This window comes from Haemaphysalis longicornis, unplaced genomic scaffold (assembly GCF_048455015.1).
Source record: "Haemaphysalis longicornis isolate Haplotype H1 unplaced genomic scaffold, Haemaphysalis longicornis Haplotype H1 scaffold_8, whole genome shotgun sequence".
Taxonomy (NCBI): Eukaryota; Metazoa; Arthropoda; class Arachnida; order Ixodida; family Ixodidae; genus Haemaphysalis; species Haemaphysalis longicornis.
In genome coordinates, this window is record NW_027526445.1 from 101478005 (window position 1) to 101494517 (window position 16513).

Sequence of the window (16513 nt, forward strand, 5' to 3'; positions counted from 1 at the left end):
ATAATATAAGGTTTATTTACTTTTTCTGCTCCCCATTCGGGCTTCTCCAGGACCACTTCCGACTCTCCCGTTTACAGAAGAAGGCATTCATTATGCGTAGGTTATTCCGCTCTGCGAACTCAACAAGTATGTCCCCCCTGCTATTTCTACAGCCCAGACCATAGTTCCCAACTGCCTTGCCTCAAGCCTGATTCTTGCCTACTTTAGCATTGAAGTCCCTCACAACTACGGTATACTGTGTTTTTACTTTAGCCATTGCCGATTGCACATCTTCATAGAAGCGTTCTACTACTTGGTCGTCGTGGCTGGATGTTTGCGTGTAGCCCTGCACCACCTTGAGCTTGTACCTCTTATTGAGCCTAATTACAAGACCTGCTGCCCTTTCAATATTGCTATAGTATTCGTGTATGTTGCCAGCTATGCTTTTATTGACTAGAAATCCCACTCCCAGTTCTCTTCTGTCCTTTAAACCACGGTAACATAGGACGTGTCCATTTTTCAGCACCGAAAAGGCTTCGCCTGCCCTCCTAACCTCGCTAAGCCCTATTACATCCCATTTAATGCCCTCTAATTCCTCAAACAACACCTCGAGACTTGCTTCGCTAGATAAGGTTCGCGCGTTAAACGTTGCCAGGTTCAGATTCCATTGGCGGCCTGTCCGGATCCAGGGATTCTTAGCACCCTCTGCTGCGTCACAGGTCTGACCGCCGCTGTGGTCAGTTGCTTTGCAGCCGCTGGGGACTGAGGGCCGAGGGTTAATTGACGTATTCATGGGAAGTTGTGGCCCTTACTACACCAGGGTGGCCAATCCTGCTCTGGTGAGGGAGTGCATTACCGGCAATGGTCGGCGGGGTCAGGCCACACCCCAAGCCCCTTTGTGCAATTCCATCAATACACGGATTTTTTTTAATCCGGTGGGAATTGTCCGGCACCGGGATTCGAACCACGGTCCTTCTGCACGCGAGGCGGGTGTTCTACCTCTACGCCATCGCTGCATCTCTGCTATGTGTCCGATATGTATGTCGGACACATAGCATATATTAGGAAAAAAATGACGTCTTCCGTTAAAATACTGATTAAATCCCGCCGTTATTTCAATCCCTCAATACTAATGTCACTGTTTTTTCTTTTGTTCATTCACACATTTCTTACTGTGTTCCTTCATGGGGTAACACTTACACCACTCATCTTACTTCAGTTCAGACAATTCAAAACCAAGCGATAAAAATTGCCACGTCAAGCTCATTTCTCACAAACGCTACGTCATTGCTTCACGAAAACAATATATTAACTGTAACCGAACTAGTTAAATATAGCCTTGGTATTTATATGCATAGAATTATAAACAATCAACTTCCGCACTTAAATGCGATTCCTTCAAATAGGAATGTCACAAGGTTTGCCTTAAACAATAACTTTCTCTTGCCAAAAGTTCGCACTAATTACGGCAAGCAAACCATTTATTTTTCTGTAATTTCTTTTTGGAATAGTTTTCCTTCTGACATTAAAGCATACCGCTCCTTCAATGTACTTAAATTGAAGTTAAGTACATCTGAAGTAGCAAGCCCTGCCGTTTGTGGGGCTAACCTCTTCAGTTTTCATTAAAGTTTTCTCTCTCTCTCAAAAATCATATCATGTCAACAAACTAGCTTGTTTTTCTGTTGCTTAATTGTTCTTGATCATTATGAGTGGCGTTCTGTAATCACTTGTTTATGTAATAAGCGTGTTATTCTTGGTTTTAAATTGTTTCTGTGAGATTAAAAGTGTGTATTCTTACTTTATTTGTCTCAATTGCATTTTACTGTATTTCTATCTCTCTGCCATATATTACAATTTTCTTTTCACTTCTACATTGTACAAGAGGTCCCCTTACAGTCTCTGACTATGAGACCTCTTTCTGTACATCTTGCACATGTCATCTGAATTTTGCACAATAAACCTTTTCTGATTTCTCATTTCTGAAAGTGTTCCGCTAAGGAGCGCCTGATATCCCATAATCAATAAATGAAAATCTAACAGGCGCTTTTTTACGAATCGCCGTACAGACCTCATTTGCGGTGCCGACGAGAACTCGTCCTGCCGCGCTTCCGTCGGCCGAATGTGAAAAACTGGCAAGGAAAAAGTTGGTGCTGACATCCAAACAGCGTGTGGGCAAGTATGCGACGCTGCGGGAGACGACATTGTTGTATACGCAACTACCCCAAGCAAAAATCAGGACAATGCGTTGTGGCCATCAGATATCTGCGATTCTTCTTTGTGGGAATTCAGAAATACTTAGAAAAGCACTTCCTGATTTGCGAGTTTTTGGCGGCATGATTTCGGAGCTTTGCCTCACGTTGCCTGCACCACTACGTGAAATTCGCAAATTTTAGGCCTGGGGCACTGCCATCACAAGGTTAAATGACGATTTATAAATTCATCTATTGAGTAGTAGAGTGATTGATTGATTGACTGATTGACTGACTGATTGATTGATTGATTGATTGATTGATTGATTGATTGATTGATTGATTGATTGATTGATTGATTGATTGATTGATTGATTGATTGATTGATTGATTGATTGATTGATTGAAACTTGTCCCATGGTTACTGGCAGATGTAAAGTTCGGCTGGTAGTTGTCATCGACCGAACCACCGCTCTCCAGTTAGCTTTATATACACTCCCGGTTGTTTAAATCTAAGCATAACCCGGTCGAAATGATTTCCGGACCAGAACTGAGTAGAACAGGTTAAAATTTGCGATTTTTTTTCCGCGGCAGTTCGAAATGCACGTTCAGATAAAATAAAATTAACCACACATACCACTACCACCCAAATGCGTTTTAAAGATATGTGGGGCTAGACCTGATAAAAATACTAAACTTAGTCTACGACGAATTCATACCTAAGCTCGCTAAATTTCAATAAACGACGACTGCATGCGAAAATTCGATATTTCGGACTTGGTGGCATGCTTGTACGAACTGTTTTGATTTGAATCGCAATATACAGAGTTGAATGGAGTATCATGCTTGGAGAAGTCCCCGCTACAAACCATGAAACATGGGCCTTATCCTGTTGCCGGCTGGTGCAATTCTCCGTCGGAAGTGCTAATGGAGGAAGCCGTCACACATAGGGCGAGCACGATAAAAACAAAAGCAGGCTTCTAATGACGCTGTAGATAATACTTCCTCAAACTAATTGGACTGTTGATTTCGATGTGCACGCTTTCAAACAAGACAAACAAAACCGCTATTTTCGAGCAGCCTATATATAATGCGTTTTCCCGCATGAGCTTACACAGCATTTTTCGTTGCAACGTCGCGGTTGGACAAAGGTAAGGCTTCTCTGATTTTGTGCCGTGAAATTTTTTGGGTACAAATTAGTGTTTGCTGCTTCCTACGTAATGTGTAGCTAGGTAAGGAAAATTTATGTGCGTGGGCATTTTTCTCATGGCTTGGACGAAATGATTTGGAGCTGTTGTTTCCTATCGGGAGCAACAGCCACGATTAAAATGTAATACACACAACAAGATTAGTTACCTTGTCACGCAAAGAAACAGCCGAATTGAAACCGGCCATGCCACAATTCATGATATACAAACGTAAAACGAAAGCTGTTTTTTAGGGAATGTGGGGGATGACAATTTCTTCTTTGTTTTGAAACGTACCACTGAATTACTGAAAACCAAATTGTACACGCACGGCAGCGGAGGGAGCTCTTCGTTCTCACAAATAAAAGCATATTTCTTTATTATTGCTGACTGCTTCATCTACGCCTTTTGGCGGTGCACACGATGTGGAAATAGCCATCTGTGTTAGGCCGTGCGTGCACCCAAAACTATATAAATCCCATTGTCCCACCTTGGGAATATTAATATATGAATAGTACTGGAGCGTCGCCCGCATTATTGTGATCTTTCAGACTTTTAAATGCAACGTTTACTTACGATCTTGTGTTCTTTCCAGTTGTCTTCTGAAAAGATGTGGAGGATTGGTTTCGTATTTGCTGCAATTTTTTGGCCTGCCAAGGCAGGTATTGTCGACAATGGTAAGTCCTAATATACTGATGTGGCAATGCACGCATTAAAACTCCTACCCAGCAAAGTAGGGCTAAATAACTTGATATCCAGTGTAATGCTCAAAACATAAAAGCGCACACCAACAGCAAGTTATTGCAATTTAGCTGCAACGCCAGCAATTTCGAGTCCTTTCGATTTAGTTTGAATGCGCGACATAGCTTTTCATGCAATTCAAGAGAAACAAAACGGTAGCAGATGATAACTCACATTGGCAACTAGTAATTGTTCAATGTAATCTATTTGCAGTTAAGACAAAGCTCTGATATTTTTTTCGCTCGATTGAAGTTGAAACAGCAGGAATGTATTGCACAGTTAGCAAGCGGTTGTGGCTTAGTCTATCTTAGCAGTAAAGTACGGTCACGTTGATTACCAAGTGTATTGATTTACAAAATAAGCACATAACAATTTATCACTCTGAAAATGTGCAGTAAACACGGTTTGGAGCTAAAAATGGGTGAGCTAACGCTGACAACTCCTAATATATTTCGAGATTTTTATGGAAGCAAGATGGCGAGAAGCATCCAAGCTTGAAATGCGAATTTTTATTTATCAGCCAAACCTCTTGCGACCCCGAATTTTGTCGTGACAAACTCAGAGAAGAATGGGGGTATGAAAAACTGTAAAGGGGTTTTACGGTTTTGAATACGAGTCCTTTCATATTATACCGATGGTATCGTGAAAAGGAACTGGGTGCAGAATTCTTGATCACTAAAAACACTTGTTAAAATGGAGGAGTTGTTCAGTTTGAGCATGAGTATAGTAACCGTTGAGTTATAAAAAATATACAGGTTGAGCGTGAGTATAGTAACCGTTGAGGTATAAAAAATGTACATGGCAAAAGTCGTTCAAGACTACATACCAAGCTCTGGAATCGATGTAGTGTCCCTTTGAACCTCTTGAAGGATTCTTAATTTGATATGAATTAGTCAGGCAATCTGTAGACGATAGGAATGGGAGACTCAGGCAAATTTAAAATCTTGATTTACCAAGTACAGAAAAAAAATACATTTGGTGTTGACGGATGCGAAACCTCCAATGATACATTGCTAAGACTTCGTGAAGTAACTACTCTGGGATGATTTTTAATTTTCCGAACAAATCCATGGAAAATGGCCAACTGCATTTCCAGCAATGATACAGTTTATTAACACTTAACGTCAGGAGGTTTAGGGCAAGAAGGTTGCTCGAAAATGTTTAAGTAGTTTAGCCCCTGTCCGGCGTTTGTTAAGTTTAGTTATTTTGGTCTATTGCAATTTTAAACGGAATAAATATAGCACAATATGGCACAAAGAACTGCCAAAATAAATATATAAATTTTTTAAGTATTTTAATTTGTCAAGAAAGTTCATGTACTAGATTAGGCACACTGAGATGAAGGTGAAGGTCAAGGACCGACGGGTAGCGGAATGACGGTGAGCGGAACCGCAGACGTACTGCGCAGGGAACTTGGAAAAAGAAATTCGTGTACAAAATTATCAAGAACAATAATAACGAAAATGGCTAAAGAAAACAAACACCCCCATAAACCTTGAAAAACCGGCAAAATGCAGAGTTTAGCGCAATGATATGTAAGCGACATTATGGGTTTGGCGTGAAATAAAGTCACTTCAAGAAAAGAAATCTGTTTATGCATTGCATAAGATGTGGAAAATGATCAACCGGTGGGTAATAAAGTTATCATAACGGCTGCCAATACACGGGACTTAAAGTAGGGAAAGGGATTGCTCAGGTATTACATGAGCAGAAATAATGGTGGTGTTGCATTGAAGGGTGCATGTTACATAACGAAAATCTTCCCCCTAGTTCATGGAAATTGTGTTTTACTCATTGTTTTTCTCTTGCGCAGCTCCAGCTAATTCACTTAATGCCATCGAGAGGGCTCTGCTCGAAGAAAGCCACCGCTCTCACACGAGTCAGCCAGGTATGTACCAGAAATTGAAATCGGATACAATTTACAAACTGTTTGAAACCCGACTTTTACAGAGATCGTCGCAAAGAATTACGCCGGTTCTGGAGAGATTGATGGCCCCAAAGTAAATGCAAGATTTTGTTGAACAAGCCAAGCTAGAAAATTAGATTCCTTATTCCGCATTCTTGGTTGAATGTTTAATATACGTTGATGTGGGCGAATAAGCTCTCGTAAAGTTTACATTTATGAATTTATTATGTTTCAATTAAAGCGTTCTTCTTAGCCTTATTTTTCGCAGCTGCCACCTTGGTTTTTCTAAAATAGCGACGGTGAAATTGGCTACACGCGTCGATGTTTATTGAGATGGTATTTAGTATAAAGAACTTCATGCTTGCCAAAAAAAATACATATTACTGCTCAATTTGGTGGTACGCTGAAAACAACTGAGAATTTCAGCAACGCAACTACATAGCCCGAGATTACCAAGACAAAAACCCTTAGTCGTTTGCACATAAAGTGTATAGAATTGAATTGGCCCCGTAGCGTGTTAAACCACATGTATTCTTAAGTGGCCAGTAGTAAATCTAGTACATGCACTTTCGTGACAAAAATAAACAAGTTAAAAATTGTTTATATTCTATTGGGCTGTTCTTTGTGCCATTTTTGCCAGTCTTACAATTGGATAAATCACTCGGAGAAAGCATCAAAACTTCTGGCGATATATACAAAAGCAAGTTTCAGATTTTTTCGTCGCAATAAACTAGGATTTTAAATGTTTCCCTACGAACTTATTTGTGTTATGGCTTGCAGTTGTAAGCAGGAAAGCTTTGTTCTCTTAGATTTCTGCAGAATTCCCAGTGAGCAGATCGACCGCGCCGTTGCTGCGCTACTGTCGAAGGTGCCCGCAAAGTATACAATGAAGAATGAGAGGGAAGCAGAGTTGTTCGCCGGATTTTTTATTAGCCCCCCTTCTCTTGATGGAATGAACAGCTTGAAAGTTTTGAAACCCTACGATGTCTACTGCAATAATAGGTAAGCCGGATTTTCTACGGAGCTAAATTTCTCATTTCAATGCATATGGCCATTTTCCGGAATTTATTTTTCTATGTTGCTGCATTAAACAGGACACACAACGAGCTGCTTGGAATTTTGTTTGTTTTCGGCATTCTTGAAATAGTGATTTCGAGTGAAACGGTTTAAACATGCGATTCTGTATGTTATTATTCATAAAATCGCGTCCAAACTAGACGAGTCGAGGAGAGAAAGAGAGAGAATAACGTTTGTTTGCACCTTTATCTAGAGCGTACTTCTCATTTTTGCCCTTGCCTAGATACCCTTCACTACTTTCAGGCTGCCTCCATTCTTTACCGTGTGCACTCACCTACGGGGCAGGAACTTGAAGGCTCCCCAAAATGGATTAAAATAAATATAGGACGACTGAGCGAGCAATGGCAGGGAAGAGGATAGGTGTAATATTGAGGGACAAGAAGGGAGCGGACAGCACCAGGAAACAAAGGCGTGTTAATTACAATTTAGTGGATATTAGGACGAAGACGTGGGTGCGGTCAGGACATGTAATACGAATGCAAGACAATTGTACGTAATTAAGGGTCGCAGAGTGAATCCCTAGAGAAGGCAAGCGTGACAGATGGCAGAAGAAAGTTAGATGGGCAGATGAGATGAAGTTGGCGGCAATACACTGGTCGCCGTTAGCACACGACCAGGATGGTTGGAAATGTGTGGGAGAGGCCTTCGCCCTGCAGAGGTCTTAGAAAGGCTGGTGATGATAATGCTGAGCGTTTGTTTGGAGAGTAAACAGACACAAGGGGCGCTTTCGACCAGCTAGTATTTTAGTTGGGGCTTCGCTAGTATATATACCCGAGAATTCGATTGACATGCTCTTAATACTTCAAAAGTTCCGTGCATTCGGCTACAGGCATGAAAAAAGTTCACCAAACTTTATTTGCCATACGCAAAAAAGAAAGAGAAGGCATGGGGCCACAGCATCACAGGTAGCAGTATTGTCAAGTCTTCTACGCGCGTGATCTCACCAAGCACGACATTAACGTTCGTGCGGGTCTACGTATTCTGCCTCTCGGGGACAAAGCGCAACAGCTTGGTAACTGATGCATTGAGGAGCGGCTTTTGAAAGATCAAGGGCTTAAAATATTTCTCTAAATTTGCTGCTCTTTTTGCCGAAATAGAACGTCTGCCTGCTTGAACATTCTGTGAGTATTTGCCATCTGTTTAACAAGCCGTGATCTTAGCCATATCTGCCAGCTATTTCCGAATACAATCTGGTGGGTCATGACCACTCTATTTAAAATCAGCAGACAACCGATCTGCAGTCGTAATAATTCGAACTTTATGGCGAGTGGCTTGTGCAGGACAAATAGTTATAACTGCGGTGAAATGGCGCAGTGACCGGAAGAAAACCAATTCCTTGCCCAGCTTCAATCTGTGTTCAATAATTTTGCGTTACTTTTGGCTCAAAACTGAGATTAAATACTTTTTTTGTGTGGAGAGAATGGCGTCGAGGCGCCAAAGACACGTTCCAGGATCTATTTAAGGGGAGGAATATAAGTGCACAAATAAAGTGTAAGCAGGGTAATTTTGGATATTGTTTGTGATATAGTTTTTCCGTTACAAGTTTTCTTCACCTCTCCCATGGAGCTTCGTTCAAGATGCTCTAGATTGATTGCCTGAAGGTTCCGTTCATGGATCAGTCGACTGCCAGCATAGTGTAATTTAATGGGAGACGCGATTGATTGAATGAATAATCGCATTTTGCATCACGTGTATTCAATATTCAAAATTGCAATAAAGAGTATGACGGAACCATGTGTGACCGGGAAAACGGGAAAAACGAAAGAAAAATGGACACCTACCACGTATGTTTATAAAAACCGAAAAGACGTTTCGGCTCGCATACATGAGCCGAATAGTCTTTTCGGTTTTTGTAAACATACATCGTCTGTGTTAATTTTTGTGGTTGTCATAGCTTCAATATTTCGTCGATTGAAAGATAACGCTGATACAACTAAAAATCTATGAGACATGAATTGCACGTTCTGAAAATATTGTAAAGTTTGTCTAGGGTGAATTGATGGTTCTAAAATACGTTGCTCTACGCCTGTTGAAAATATTGGCCGACAAACAATCAAGGTTTTATTTAGGTACAAAGTTACGAAACGCCAGGGGAATTCTTACCATTCAGTGTAGTAAATATAGTAATTTATCTGCTTAAGAAATTTTGTACGCTACATAATTAATACCCGAGGGGTTTAGGCCGGCACAAATTCGTGCGCCATAGTGAGAAACCGCCGAGGCCTCAATAGAAAAAGCGGTAACCGAGATACCTGCATTCGAACCTGGGACCTTGACACTATAAACCCGCGACCTAACCACTGGGCCACCCGAATATTTTGTCTTATTATGGCATTTTTGCACTACGTGTCAATGTAGGAAATTACATGTACATCTATGTGCACATACAAACGTGTTGATTAAAACATAAACACCAAACCTAACACTTAGAAGAAATCTGTACACTTGGTTTAAAATGGGCACAACAGTTAACAACCAATAAGGAAGGATACGAGTCAGGTCGAGAATCATTTCGGTCATACTCGTATCTAATATTGATGATCATTTGGCAGAACTGTGAGCTGGAAGAAATTATAGGGTAGACGTGCCTATCCAGCATTCGCGTTTTCCATAAACTATGCATAATTATTAGGAAAAAAACCGTAATATGGCATATCACCGTCTGCGGGAGATACGAGATAAAGTAAGCAATGTGAAGTCAACTCAAAGTCCCTTTTAAGAGTTCCTCAGAGGACATCGCGGGTTAGCAGTGGGAAGGGGGGGGAGACAATAACAAGCCAGACCAATTTGAAATACAAATCTTCCCGTGATTGGATTGCAATTTGCGGCCTCCTCGTTATGAAACCGGCATGTGTTCGGTTTTCTGTAATGGCAATTCAGCGGCAGTGCATTTACTTTGGTCTGGTAGCACGGGCGTTGGCATTCCAGTTAACCGAGATTGCTAGCCGATAATAATGCGGTCCACTTTGTGAGAGGTGTGAAAGCCGGCGGGAGAAACGATCCCGGCATGCCTGTCATAACGAAAACTGAGCGGCAAGTTAAAGTACAAAGTGGGATTATGACGCATGGAGTGGAAACTCGGAGCCTTGCCAAGGAAATTCCAAGCAAGCTTTGGTCGGCACAACCGCCCACAAAACGAATAATATCGGTGTAACATTTCGAGACGTTAAACGGGCTTCCTAGTTGAGAGATGAAACTTGAGTAGAAGGTATTTTATTTGAAATAAAAGCAACCATATGGACTACAGCTGATGATAATCGGTGCACTAGAAAGATGACATCGCAGACACCGAGACACGGGTCTGAACAAAGAGGAAATCCAATTGCTCGAATAAGAGACGAAATAAGGAAATACGTTGGCAACGATAGGACTCGAGCGGGGTGGGACAGGGGTGGTTGAAGGTCCATGGTTAGGACTTTCGTCCTGCAGTGGACGTTGTTGGCTGCCGCTGATGATGATGACGATGATGTAACAGCCGAGGTTCTGATGGAGTTAGAGGGGCCGCGAGCCCTGCTGTTTCTGCAGCCTTGTAGCACTATTGCAAGCTGCGCCAATGTCGTACGCTTTGGTATAGAAAAAGCAGGGGCAGTGGCTGCACAAATTTTAGGCTCCCCTAATATTGGCTCAAAAATGGTAACATGGTTTTTACTAATCCAAGGCACATTAACTGGTATTGTTTCCGGAGCGGTTGGCATTACTACGTTATGAAAAAAAAGTATACTTTGATATTGGTGGCCTGGCAGATCAACTTGTCCAACGTCCACGCTGTAACGAAAGCAGGGTTTTCTCCGGAATATACTGCATAAATAACCGCATTTTCTTATTTGTCTCTTTATGGCGCACGCTGGTATGTGTTTGAAAGAACACAATATCTCCGGAGCTTTAGTTTCACCTGTCACATTCCTACTATCATGTTCTTCCTTACTGTACCTCTGTGTGGCACCCATTGCTAAATTCGTCCTTTCCTCCCACTGCCTTTAATGTGAACTTGCTTTTGAAGTGCATTTACGTAGCGTGTCATTGTATCTATTGTTTCATTCGCGGAAAATACAAGCTTATCATCAATTCTTTATTCTGGGGCGGTAGCAATGGCAACCAGAAAACAATGGTAAACGTGGAGTTTGTCGTGGATGATCCCCTTGCCCTCATCTCCGAATGGAAATACTGTGAATCGCAAAAGGGAACCATCGGAACGACCATCTTCTTTGGAAGGTGAGCTCCACTGTTTTATGGTCTCGAGCATTTGAGATATTGTGAGTGCAATTGCAGGGGCCTGCACCGCGGCTCACTTTTGAATCAAAGCTACTGAAAGTGATTTGGCCGTCGCCACTTTTGAACGCGTTAGTGTAGCTGTTACAGTTAAAATTGTATGGTTTCTTAAAAATGTTTTTGTGCATTGGTTAGAGCGCTAAACAGATAACTACTGTTTAATACCAATATTCACAGGCAATGTGTCACATCCGTGGGCATCCGGATAAATACTTCCGTGCATGTGCGATACAAGGGTATATTTGACTCCGATCCGAAGTGAGAACGTCACTGAAGAAGAAGAATGATATGTGTTTTGGATGAACAAGTGGCGGATCCACTGCGAAAGTAGCACACATTGGGTATCCTTGATTTACCAGTCCTAGACGGTCCGCGGGAAGCCCGTGAACTGCACTCGGACCGGAAGGCCTATAGGAATACATGGAAAAATCGAGCGCCGGATCGCGTCTCGGGCAGTCCACGAACGATCCGGGACTGATAATCGAGGAGGCCCAATCTTGCTTGTTCAAAAGCTGGTTTCTGGATGAACCTTGTTTATTCAGTATGTCGGTTGCGCTTAAGCGCACGCACTGACCGCCGAGCCGGTGCGCCATTCGTGATGATACTGGATGAACCAGCCCTGACGAAGCAGCCGTTACACCTGCCTAGTCATGTAGTAATGCAGTGGCGAGGCTCCCAGCGGAAGCAGACGTTCTTCTTTTCGAATCTGATCATTTGTCATGATGTCACACCTGCCGCAGTTGCACTTGAGCGGCTGAAGTTCATTGCACTGCGATGACACACTGTGTAATAGAGATTGCGCTCTTATTCCCTCGAGCAGTCTGCTTTACGACGATGGGCTGCTACTAAGTGGTAGCTATCAAGAGACGGGATACAATTTGAGGGCGTGCACTATTGCTGCGTTCGGCTCTCTAGTCATGAGGCTGCTTTGTTTTCTGGCGTGGACTGCACGATCGATTTTGACTCTAGGTTACGAGCCAATTCAAGCATAAAAGTTGGGCTGGCGGCACTTAGGAAGTCAGAAATTTCGTGTAGTCAGGTTTTGGGAAGCAATAGCAATCCTGCTTAAGCACACCGCCGCTAACCTATAATTATAATACGACATGATGGTATAATACCTGAATTATATTACGACCGACAAATACGACATAGGAAATCCGACAATAAAAACACGTCTTTTTACTGCATTAATCTTCTGAAAACCTTAAAAGTGATTTCCACAAACGGCACGATACTCTACAGTAGTTAGCACAACCTTAGTAAAGTCGTGTCTAGAGGTCCCACTAACCACCCAGAGCACCGAAGCGGAGGCTGTCCGCACGTCTCGCACTTTGCCGTGATGGGCGTCAACAGTGGGAGCAGTATGCATTGCTGAAGACCATCTTATCGCACCTTATTTGACCGCTGAGATGGTACGCCTACGCATAAGGCTCCTCACCAGGCTACTATATCATCAGCTTGAGCTGTTCCCTCGAAATCGACCACGCTCTTCATTCGGACCCATTGTCGCCGCACCGAGTGCTGAACTACCTTAGAAATACACGCCTGCGATCACATTGTTCTCCCTATTGGGGTGCCTGGCAACCCCTGTGATTTGTGCCTATGTTCCGAGCTTTGGAAAGAAGGCCAACCTCCCACCCTCGCTCTTAAACCGTTTTGCATGCAGTTACTGCACGAACAACACATTGACAGGAAGCATAATGTTACGTGGTGGCAGGACACGAACAATAAACGATAATGATCTATTTACACTATTTACAATCCGCCATGGCTGAGTCCGCTCTGTCAGCACGCCCGGTTTTTCCTGTTCGTCTTCGACGCCGGGCCATGGCGCCATGGGGCATTGTCCACCGGTCCCGTGAAACTCCTCCCCCGGGCAAAGACGACCGCCCCGGTCGTGCCCACAGTGCTATGTGTCGAAGGCCGTGTCGTTGATTTCCTTCGCCGTTAAAGTATGGGATCGGCAGCACGGTCTTGTCATAGCAGCGCTCGAGTGCAAACAGCGGTGGTTCACGCGGCTGCTGATGGATGGGTTGGACGCCATTGCAGAATACGGGTGCTGTACGGTTGGAGGTGCCAGTGCGACGTTCAGCTTGGTAATTGGGGCCTCCCAATCAGGCAGCTCGAGGCAGCTCCTGGTCCACAAGCTGTCACACCAGTGTCTCGATTTCTTCGCGGCAAAGCTTTTCGCTTAGCGCTGAATCCGTAGGAAGAGATGAGCAGCGAGCCTGATGGTGTCGATGCGCAACAGGAATGTTTTGACGTCAAAACCGGCAGTGAATATGAGATGCGATGAGTATAAACAGTGAAGTCCGTGCCGCCAATGATGACGATGATGCCCTTGATGATGCCTCGCACCACTACAGCGATGTCTTGAAGGCAGAAGCCAACCGTCCGAGGAACTCAAACCACGTCGGACGAGAGGGCTGGGAACGCGGTTTCTTCTATTCGTCTGGTCTCGGCCGATAACGTCAGGTTTTGGTCGGCTGCTCATGGGCTGGGGACACGGGGCGGGGGACGTGGTCGAGTACTGGTCGCTGTGGGCTGGTGCTGCTCGACATGGCCAACGGTCCCAAGACAGTTGCGCCCAGTCCGAGACGATGCGATGCGGAGCTCAGGATGAGGATGATCCCGCACACTCCACCAAAATGTTACGTGGTCGCAGGACACGATCAATGAAGGATAATTATCTATTCACACTATTTACAATTCGGCATGGCAGAGTCTGCTCTGTCTGCATGCCCGGTTTTTCCTCTTCGTCTTCGACGCCGGGCCATGGCGCCATGGGGCATTGTCGACCGGTCCCGTGACAATATATACCTAGATGGTACTGGAACGTCCTTGAGCTCGGCATTTGGGATGTTTATACCGACAGAATCCACTAACATTCGATTTCATGTTGCCCTTACCATGAATTCGGCTGCTACTAGCGTGCAGCCATCCGTGGCGCTCCTTGAAATATATTTGAAAATGCCCGCCAAAAATGGTGTATTTTCTCCGACTCCAAATGCGCCATGTAAAGTGTGCGAGGAGCCCTGCAATGGGGTTCTTTCCACCAACTCGCGAGAGAAATTTGGGATTTGTTTAACCGGGCCGTCATAAAGATGCATAAAAATTTGTTTCAATGCTTCCATTCACTGTGAAATAACCAACCATGCTTTGGCTGATGCATCGGTCCGGACAGGCGATGACAGTGAAAGCACCATCAGATTTTTGCTTCCAAGGACCGATGCTGCTTGGGTGCTTCGTCAGTGCGAGCGCAAGGCCTCTATTATTCAAAGGCGTACACTGGACTTTGCGGATCCGCCCCTTTGTGGCTAGGACTATCTACTCCAACGCAGTCTTCTGTGTGGGCTGTGTCGATCGCAGTCTACTTTACTTTGTAGGCGGTGGATGGGTGTGGCCTTCACAAAAGTGTGCTCCTTTCTCATCGGGATGGCCAGTAGCGCCCACTGAGAGAGCTGCAATGTTGAAGATGAAATCGAAAATGTGCTTTGTCGGGGCCCCCCGCATTCATCGCAAAGACACGTGTTGGCCGCCGAGCACAGTCAATTGGACAATCAACAGTTCACATTTGTGACTATCCTAACATTGGCCCTTACAATCGACTGCTCAGAAGGCAACAAAACCCTTTCTTTATTCCCTGTAGCACCGAAGCTCAGATGAAAAACTATCGCACCCACAAAGATACTGAAGTGTGAGCGAGTCCCGTTCCTATCCCCTCTTTTTCGCGTGCCGTCTCCTTCATCTCTTGATCCCCTCTCACCAGTGCCGATTAGCAATCCGGGCTGAAAGCCTGGATAACCTATCGGCACTTCCGCCAACTTTTCTCATCCTTCTTCCCCTAAATACCACGACGTTCTGGCAGGTATTTAACCCAGAAAACGGTTGTAATATCAATACCACTTCAAAGGGGGTCAGCTTAAAACGTGTTTATAAGCATCAGCATTCAATGCCTGACACATCCTTCTGCAGTGTTAGAGTGTCACAGACGCTTAATATCTGCGAATACCGCAACCAATATTAGTATTTTGCCTTTGCTTATGCATGTTTTTTTCTACAACAGGTTCACCGTTGTGTTTGAAGTAGAGCACCGTTCTGACGGCAAAGGAATTTCGCTTCGTCCCAAGGAGTTGCATCCCGTTTGGATGGAGCACATTCTTGCACTTCTAGACGGCCTCGGCAAAACAATTTCCGAAATGTTCCCCGTGCTGGCAATGTTGTTTCCCGAAATCACACGAATGGTCTGGGTCAATATTCTTCCTTATATGGGAATGAATGCCCTGTTTGTGGCTGCAGAAAACATGTAATTGTGTTATGAAGCAAGCGGAACTATGAAATATTTACTTATTCGATGAGTTTAAGACACTAGAGATAAAGATAATTAGTAAAGTCGGGGAGCTGTCTTCAAAATGTCAGAGTTTTTGGAGCTCTACAGCAACCGATAATAAAAGAAGTGTCTCCTGCTTCGTTCTGGTAAAGTGTCTGTTTGCGTCACTATGCTTAAATAACTTTGCGAATTTTCTAGAGTTTTGTTGTGTTTTTGAACAGTGTCTTAGAATGCTTGCATTTTGCCTATTCCGCATTTCCCTATTCCCCATTTTCCGCACATTTGGTAAAGAGTTCGTTCCCGACGATGATCGTAAAAAGGTACGTTTGTTGTATAAAAAGACTAAGAAATAGGATTTTGTTGACCATATGGACGACTGCTTTAGAAGTGATATTTTTCCGTTGGAGGAGAATATGTTGCCATAATCAGGAATGATCGCACGAAACATACTGTTACATCCTTCGGATACATAAGACTGTACAATTACCTAAGTAACGAAGGGGAATGTTTGTCAATCATTTTCACTGAAAGTTGTGAAATCCCACCCGACAACTTTGTTAATTGTTTTGGCCAGTGATACACTACTACCTACGTCTTACACACCTATTCTTTGGAATAAATTCGTGTTTTAGTATTGCCCGTAACAGTGGCAGTCGGGTTGTTAAACACGAGCAAGAAAGGCAACTCGGTTATCAGAAAATTATAAGTGAGGCAGACGTGATAACACCGAAGTTCTCAATCCTCTACACCAGCCCTGTACCCGCCGCAATAGCTTGTTTTCAAATATTTATTAATCATACAAGTCTTGGATATTCCCGGGTTTTCGTAACGCGCA

At 43.6% G+C, this 16513-nt stretch overlaps 1 protein-coding gene across 1 annotated transcript; it reads left to right on the forward strand.

Moving 5' to 3' along the window:
- The first annotated feature begins 3219 nt into the window (after positions 1 to 3219).
- On the forward strand, positions 3220 to 15817 carry LOC144149876 (uncharacterized). Its single transcript, XM_077681590.1, has 6 exons — positions 3220 to 3319; positions 3951 to 4032; positions 5910 to 5984; positions 6812 to 7004; positions 11166 to 11291; positions 15415 to 15817. Exons 2-6 carry the CDS (start codon positions 3966 to 3968, stop codon positions 15656 to 15658), a joined length of 705 nt encoding a protein of 234 aa, XP_077537716.1. The 5' UTR covers positions 3220 to 3319; positions 3951 to 3965; the 3' UTR covers positions 15659 to 15817.
- The last annotated feature ends 696 nt before the right edge of the window (positions 15818 to 16513 follow it).